Source organism: Cryptomeria japonica, chromosome 5 (assembly GCF_030272615.1).
Source record: "Cryptomeria japonica chromosome 5, Sugi_1.0, whole genome shotgun sequence".
In the NCBI taxonomy this organism is placed as follows: Eukaryota; Viridiplantae; Streptophyta; class Pinopsida; order Cupressales; family Cupressaceae; genus Cryptomeria; species Cryptomeria japonica.
Window position 1 is genome coordinate 351,229,115 of NC_081409.1, and position 8,964 is coordinate 351,238,078.

Here is an 8,964-nt window from a genome sequence, read left to right on the forward strand (position 1 = left end):
AGGACCAAAGACAACTACTTTATAGAGATAACCAGGAAATTAATTAAGAACAACAACAAAATTAACCTAAAAATTCTAAAATTGTTTGAGTAAAATATATTTATTAATTGCTCTTTAAACTTGTATTATTTTAGATTATAAATTTTCATTATAAAATGAAATAATTAAAAAATAACTTAAAATCATATAATTTTCACAATCCATAATGATAGATTTGATATATTTCTATAATTAGTTGTGCAGGTTTTTTTACATCGTCAACATTTCATATTGTACTTCATGATCCATCATCAAGATGAAATAATTAGAGAGGAGAAATGAGAAGATGATAGTAGACAAAGATGACTAAATAGATGCATGAAAAGGATTCTAGAATCTATAAGGAAAGGTTAGAAGAGACTAACTTAAACAATAATTTTGGTTCCAATTATTTTTTTTTGATAGAAGATTTCATATCATCCACTAACTTTTAGCTCTTCAATATGGGAGCATGAGCCTTAAGGTTGAAACCTCTTCGACTGAGAGTCAAGGATTGAGAGGTATCCCTTCTGCCAAATTCATTCGGGACACAATCCCAACCTCATCCATTATAATGATACAACCTTACTTAACAAAACCTGATCATTGATGAATTCATTTAAAATCATTTCTCTAACAAAAATCCAAAAACCCAAAGATCACATCAATCAATCAATTTGCAATCCCATCCCACAAATACAATAAGAAAACCAATCCTAGTTAATCATAGTAGAACTTGTCTCTCCATAATTGACAATCCTGTACCCCTTGTCCATGGGAGCGCGTCCTTACACCCAATCAGATGAGCTAAAACTCTAATGTGATGACAGCTATCGTGTACGAAATCCCGGGTCCTCCTTAATATTCCGCAGGAAGTTTTGCCACGTTTGAGTAGGATAAATGAGCTATCACCATTGCCAACAATGGTCACTATAATGGAGGGTGACCGCATTCATGGAATCGAACATAATTCCCAACTCCCATTCAATGAGACGGAGTCAAACACATTGACGCAATAAATTTGTGCTCGGTCCTTCCTTCCCTTTTCCCTCGATTTGGGTGGTGGTAACCCAATTTCAACGATGAATTTACGCAGAGCATAAAGTTTTCACGCATCCCCACGCAACTATCAAATTTAGTCACAACATGGAGACACACGTCATGCACGGCAATAGGCACAGTAGGCGGTTTAACAATATGTATTCAATTCGAACATGAAAAAGTGGTGGGGTCATGTTCATGTGAGGTACGCAAGCATTAATCAAAACCGCGTTCTCTCCACCAACTCCAATCTCTGTACAAAACCAGCAATTTAATGTAACGACTTTACCATCATATTCAGAGGATGTGTAAGCAATTGTACAAAAGTTCACACTTTCTCACAGCGGATGGCACGTTAGCTCTTGATGTTTGACATCTGTTCTTCATTAATGTTGGCACGCACATGTTTCTTTACAGTTTCCCGATTCTTCACCACCACCAAGTAGAAGTAGAAACCCACTATATTAGAAGATTGAGGTTTGTTCTGAAACTTAAATTTTGTTAAGATTTTGGCTGGGAATAGAATAGAATTTTAGGACCGGACCTTCACTCTTTGTTTTAAGAAAGTTATTGTGGTATTCAAGTGAAACTGGGCAAATGTCAGTGCAGTTATTTTGGGGTATTATATTTGTGTTGTATGGGATTCGAACCGGTGGCCTGGGGAGCCAGAATAGCCTCTCTGTGGATTTTTATGAGGCGTCTTGCCCTACTGTTGATAGTATTGTATTCGACACTATGACCAAGTTGGCCAAGGAGTCAAATGTCGTACCTCCTTCTACGCTACGAATGTTCTTTCATGACTGTTTCATTGAGGTATACATTGACTATTTTGTAAACCAATGTTTATCATTAACTTTATCAATTTTCGACAATATATAACGATTCTTCTTACTGTTTATAGATTTTACTGTTTATAGATTCCATTGTGTGTATTTTTTCACGTGAATGATACACATCACATCCATTATCAGAATTTGAAAGTCTATAGTCCTTATTACACAATCAAATTCAGAAATATTACTGAAATAATTTTGTATTCAAAATCAGAAATATTACTGAAATAATTTTGTATTTATATTTGATATTTTTTGTTGGGTGGGTTTTTGATAGGGATGCGATGCTTCCATTATGATTAGTTCGACATCAAGTATGAAAGCAGAACGAGAGCTCCCTGAGAACAACATAGCTCAGAACGCCTTTGAAGCCATTGTGGAGGTCAAGAAAGCTGTGGACCGTGTGTGCCCTGGCGTTGTGTCTTGTGCTGATATTATTGCCATGGCAGCAAGGGATGCTGTAAGATTAGTAAGGATTCTCACATACATATTGTTGGAATTTTTATTCTTAGAGATCTTCCCCTATAGAGACCTTCCTATTATCACTAAGATATGGTGCATTCCTGCAGTAGTTTTAATATACTATTTGTCTTAAAAGACATGAGATTAATCTGTTTTGGATTAGATTACGCAAATTTATTTTATTGATTAATATTTGGGATCAAACTAATTTTTTTTTTGCTCATGAATGAGATACCAAAGAGAATTGATTCAAAATGTTGAAAAATCATAGTGTCATTAAAATAAATTTAGTTCAAAGAATTGAGAATGTTATAAAATTTCATAAAATTGATCAAAGATGTTAAATTGATCCAAAACGTCATCGAAATATCTTAGAATGTCATTAAGATAATTTTAAAGTGTTTAAAGTGTCTTCGAAATATCTTATAATGTCATTAAGATAATTTTAAAGTGTTTAAAGTGTCTTGAAAAGAAAATTGATTCAACGTTTTAGAATGTCATTGAAAATTGATCCAAAACGTCATTGAAATATCTTAGAATGTCATTAAGATCATTAAGATAATCTTAAAGTCTTTAAAGTGTCTTGAAAAGAAAATTGATTCAACGTTTTAGAATGTCATTGAAATAATTTGACTTTAAATTAAATTTATTTTTTTGATTAATATTTGGGATCAAACTCTTTTATTCATGAATGAGATAGCAAAGATAATTGATTCAAAATGTTGAAAAATCATAGTGTCGTTAAAACAAATGTAGTGTAAAGAATTGAGAATATTATAAAATGTCATTTGGTTGAAAAGAAAATTGATCAAGATGTTGAAACATTATCATCAAATGTAGTGTAAAGAATTGAAAATATTATAAAATGTCATTTGGGTGAAAAGAAAATTGATCAAGATGTTGAAACATTATCATCAATCATAATGTTTAGAAAATTGATCCAAAACATCGTCGAAATATCATAGAATGTCATTAAGATAATCTTAAAGTCTTTAAAAAAGAAGATTGATTCAATGTTTTAGAATGTCATTGAAATAATTTGAAATAAAAATTGATTCAATGTTTTAGAATGTCATTTGTGTCATATGTGATTAAAAAACATAAATTTACGTAATTTAATTCAGAAATATAATTGCAAACTATTTATGTCAATAGATAAAAATTTACAAGATAAGATTTTAAAAATCAATGATGCATAGGAAAAGAAATTTATATGAATAGGACTGGTTAAACCGTTGAGCCGTGTCGAGTATGTGTATATCATGAACATCAACATTGAATTGTCCAACATTGTACGGAAAACGCGTCGGTAGTGAAACGGAAACATTAAATTCTAATTGTAGAAATCCGTGACTCATGATGGTTATCTCGGATGTTTGTCTCAATGTACTGTATGGATTTTTATGAGGCCTCACCAACGCTTCCGTAATCCTTATTCAATAAATATCTACCACCCACCGATAAATAAAAATATGTGAATCACAATAGCTTGAAAGAAAAATTAATATGTTAAAAAAAAACCCTTTCTTTATTTACTATTTCATTACTATAGGATAACCATTAGTGTAAAATATTAAGTATAAATAATAAACTATTTTTTATTTCACATTTCGTCTAAATCGCAAAATCCAAACAATAACAATAAAAAGAAAATAATAGGACTTCAAAATGTTATATTTATAAATTATACAATATTTTCTAAATTTATAAAATAAATTTCAAATATTTATTTAAAAGTGAAGGGATATTAAATTCTAGAAAAAGTCAATTAAGTTGTAATTCCATTTTATTAAAATAATAGGACTTCAAAATGTTATATTTATAAATTATACAATATTTTCTAAATTTATAAAATAAATTTCAAATATTTATTTAAAAGTGAAGGGATATTAAATTCTAGAAAAAGTCAATTAAGTTGTAATTCCATTTTATTATTCCATTCTATTTTCTTGTAGAATTTTTGTGAAGGAAAGTATTCTAATTGTATATTTTTTTTAACTTTTAAATGATTTTTGTTATACTTATTACTGAATAATAGTATTTTAAAAAATTGCTAATCTTTATTTTGAACAAAAAATTATATATTTGTGTGTTGGTCCAATGATCAGGATTGGAGCTTAGTTTCTTGATAGGGTGACCCCTCCTAGACTCTCGTGGCTTGCTGATATATATATTCCTAGACTCTCGTGGCTCGCTGATATATATATATATATATATATACCCAATGATCAGAAATGGAATTTAACTCTTTGATAGAATGACCCCTCCTAGAATCTCATGGTTCGCTGATATATATATACCCAATGATCAGAAATGAAACTTAACTCTTTGATAGAGTGACCCCTCCTAGAATCTCGTGGCTTGTTGATCAGATTTGAATTGAACAAAATTTAAATAAATCAAAGTGGAGAGAAAAAATTTGAAACGAACCAAAAATCTTAAACTACGTCACTCCTTTTTATAAATTTGGATTAATTAGAAATGCAATGCTACTACCCTTTAACTTTATGTATAATAATTATAATCAACAAAAGTTAAAAAGAAAATATATTCCTTTTGACTTTATGAGCAATTTCTCATGACGCGATGGGGTCACCAATTTTATAGATAGAATAAATAATAAATTATACCAATGTGAGATTCTGGCCGTACTACAAGTAGATCATAACTCTACGAAGGAGCAGAGTTGCATTTAATAGATGTTGAAGTGCATCGCAAATTGAAGCATTTCTATAAATTTCCGGTGGCTTTGAAGAATAACCTTGTCCCATAATTTAGTCGATACGAACGCCGGCCGAAAAGACAAGTCATTATCGAACTTGTCGCTGGAGCATTGAAGTTGTATGGTAATGGGAAAATGTGATATGATAAATGCCCCCACACACCATGTGCTTGCCTTAAATGACCAAAAGTAATTAAGTAACAGCAAAATATTCAGATGCTCAGTACATGATGAATAATTTTAAGAGGCGGTCATAATAAACTAGAGTTACGTTTGCATGCAGCTGGGAGGACCAAACTGGGATGTGTTGAAAGGGAGATTAGATGGCTTCGTGTCTTCAGCCGCCAGAGCCAAGGGAAAAGTGCCCCTAGCTGAGGCCGATGCAACACAACTCATCCAAGCATTTGCTGCTCGAAAATTATCCGTGCTAGACATGGTTGTATTATCAGGTAAACAATGCTTCAAATATTTTTACTTTAAAATTTATAAATTGAGATGATTTTGATGTTTGTATGTATATTACATTTTTTTTCAAGTTTTCAATTGTTTTGAATAATGTAAGATTTTATTTCAAAGTAATCATCATCAAAAAGAGAAGCGTATACATGTTTTTATCGATGTTTTGGATCATACTATCTTAGAATTATTTCATCGTCTAATATGATCTGAAGCGCGATACAAAAACATATACAATTAATTTTAAAATTAGTTTTTTTATACTACATGAATTATGAAAAACTCATGACAACTAATATTTTTCCTCTCTACTCTACTAAATCTAAGATCATCCATTGTATTATCAAGTAAACAATGTTTTAGATGTTTTTACTTCAAAATTTATAAATTGAGAGGATGTTGTATGTGTTCAAAACGTTTTGAAGTTTTTCAATTGTTTTGAAGGTTTTGATATTTTTTAAAATTAATTTTTTTATACTACATGAACTATGAAAAACTCATGACAACTAATATTTTTCCTCTCTACTCTACTAAATCTAAGGTTACCCATTGTATTATCAAGTAAACAATGTTTTAAATGTTTTTACTTCAAAATTTATAAATTGAGAGGATGTTGTATGTGTTCAAAACGTTTTGAAGTTTTTCAACTGTTTTGAAGGTTTTGACATTTTTGAGAAGTAATGCATGTTTTTGTATCGATGCTTAGATTGCAGCAATCTGCCATCAAGAAGAAGAGAACTGTATATGTTTATTTTTTTTTAAGTTTTCATTATTTTGAAGGTTTCGATTTTTTTTAAAAGTAATAAATATTTTTTATGGATGTTTTTCGAAGAAAACTGTACATATTTTATCATCAATATTTTTTAGATCACATAACTCTAGATCACACAACTCTAGAAAACACTCATGCCAATGTATTTTTCAGAAACACTGATAGATTTTCATTTCTTGTGTTGAAGGTGCTCATACAGTGGGATTCTCGCACTGCAACCAATTTACAAATCGGCTGTACAATTTCTCGCCTGGATTGAAATCAGATCCAAGCTTAAATTCCACCTTCGCTTTAGAACTTGAGCAGACATGCCCAAAAGGGGGAGACCCAAACAGATTTCAGCCCTTTGACATTACCACTCCATTTGTATTCGACAACAAGTACTTCAAGAATTTACAGAGCGGGAAAGGCTTGTTATTCTCTGATCAAGATCTTGTTAACAGCAACTTAAGTGTGGATATAGTGAGAAACTTAGCCTCATCACAGGAAGTTTTCTTCTCCCAGTTTGTCGACTCCATGGTAAAACTTGGCAATGTGGGAGTGAAGACTAAACTCAGCGTGGGCAATATTCGTTCTGATTGCACTGCTTTCAATTCCTAATACCATTTTTTAAAGATTTGCAGGCACTTGTCAGGGATTAAACTTCATTATTTTGGAATAGTGATTACACAAAATGTTTATCTCTAAGATTCTAATTCTTGGGCTTTTATGTACAGAAATTTTTATCTGATGTATTAATAAATTGTGCATAGTGTCAATGATGACTTTTACGTTTAAACTAAGCTGTACCATTTCACTGTAGATTTCCGTTAATGGATGTATATTTGTCGAGAATATTAGTACCAACTATTTTGGAACAGTCTTTAATTGTTGAATCAGCGATATAAATAGCACCTGACAAGACAGTACTATTTATTTATTAAATAAATTAAAAATCAAAACACAGCTTGCTGAACATTACCTCCTACTACATGTGTACGTGACAAGTTTGTGAAGTCTAAATTTGATGGTTGACCGTGCTGTCAAGCAATATTTTCATGATTGTTTTTGTACATTCAAAGTTGCCTTTTTAAATATCAAGACATCCTTATTAAAAAAAACATACCTTAATTTAGAAAAACATCATATATAACTACATTTAAGAAGAATAGGAAAGCTTATTGATAGTCTTTTCTTATCGGCACGGCTATTCTTCACATAAAAATGGCATGGCCATGGCATGTGGGAGATTATATGATGTGGCATGGAAGGCCCATGGAGAAGAGGCACGGGTGGCGGCAGCCAAAAAACGGTGAATGGGGTGGAGACCGTTGGTATGCAAGTTTCTGACAGGGTCATCGGACGACGACTTAAAATATTTTTGAATTTTTTTTGGAAATAGCAAAAACAAAATTGGAGTGCGCAAATGGGGTAACGAAAAGCCAAGACCAAAAGAGTCAGTTTGCATGTATTCCAGTTGGTTAGGGATTACTCACTGGTTTGTTGGGTTTCTTACTAGATTTTCTCTATCAAATTCTTCGTTGCTTTTAGTTTGGAGTTTTTGGAGGTGTAGTCGTCGAGGTTTTGAAGCGAGCTCGAGCCCTGAGAGGTATGCATATTTTCCAATAATTGTTGCCATTTTGTCATGTTGATAGGGACTGTGGAAGAGGAATGTTCGGACTAGGGTTTTCTCATTTTGTGTGTCTGTTTTGCGTGGATTTGGACCACCCGTCGGGATTGGAAATGCTAAAGTACACAAAAAAAAATTTAGAGTGCAATATTCGATGTGGGTTGTTAAAAATCATGAGGGTTTCTGTAATGTTTCGAATTGTTTATAGGGATTGTAATAATTGTCATGACGGTTTCTGTAATATTTCGAATTGTTTGTAGTTATTGTAATAAATTTCCCGCCTGACTAGGGTTTGCTCATTCTGTATGTCATTTTTCCATAGATTTGGACTACCCGTTGGGACTGGGTATGCTAATGTACATGAAAGTTATTTAGAGGTACAGTATTCGATGTGGGTTATTTAAAAACATGAGGATTTCTGTAATATTAAAATTGTTTGTAGCGATTGTAATCAATTTCCCGCCAGAATAGAGTTTGTTCATTCTGTATTGCGTGGATTTGGACTATCTATCAGGACTGGGTATGCTAATGTACACGAAAGGTTTTTTAGAGTGCATTATTCGGTGTGGATTGTTAAAAAAATGAGGGCTTCTGTAATGTTTTGAATTGTTTATAGGGATTGTAATAATTGTCATGACGATTTCTGTAATGTTTCGAACTGTTTGTAGTGATCGTAATAAATTTGGGGAGCGGACTAGGGTTTTTGGTGAAGACAAAAAAAATTGGAAATTTCAAATTTTGCCTAGTTTGAATGTCGAGGTTTTGAAGTGAGCTCGAGCCCTGAGAGGTATGCATATTTTCCAATAATTGTTGCCATTTTGTCACGCTGATAGGGACTGTGGAAGAGGAATGTTCGGACTAGGGTTTTCTCATTTTTTGTGTCTATTTTGCGTGGATTTGGACCACCCATCGGGATTGGGAATGCTAAAGTACACAAAAGTTTTTTTAGAGTGCAGTATTCGGTGTGGGTTGTTAAAAATCATGAGGGTTTCAGTAATGTTTCGAATTGTTTATAGGGATTGTAATAATTGTCATGACAGTTTCTGTAATG

At 32.2% G+C, this 8,964-nt stretch overlaps 1 protein-coding gene across 1 annotated transcript; it reads left to right on the plus strand.

The window, feature by feature from the left end:
* Window positions 1–1,420: 1,420 nt before the first annotated feature.
* On the plus strand, window positions 1,421–7,076 carry LOC131035568 (peroxidase 50). Its single transcript, XM_057967295.2, has 4 exons — window positions 1,421–1,872; window positions 2,170–2,361; window positions 5,360–5,525; window positions 6,492–7,076. Exons 1-4 carry the CDS (start codon window positions 1,657–1,659, stop codon window positions 6,902–6,904), a joined length of 987 nt encoding a protein of 328 aa, XP_057823278.1. The 5' UTR covers window positions 1,421–1,656; the 3' UTR covers window positions 6,905–7,076.
* The last annotated feature ends 1,888 nt before the right edge of the window (window positions 7,077–8,964 follow it).

Excerpts from the sequence above, each read along its gene's own strand:
- LOC131035568 (XM_057967295.2), top strand. The coding sequence starts at position 1,657 with ATGTCAGTGCAGTTATTTTGGGGTATTATATTTGTGTTGTATGGGATT. Across the intron at positions 1,873-2,169 it reads TTCATGACTGTTTCATTGAG|GGATGCGATGCTTCCATTAT; the intron begins GTATACATTGAC and ends GGTTTTTGATAG. Across the intron at positions 5,526-6,491 it reads AGACATGGTTGTATTATCAG|GTGCTCATACAGTGGGATTC; the intron begins GTAAACAATGCT and ends CTTGTGTTGAAG.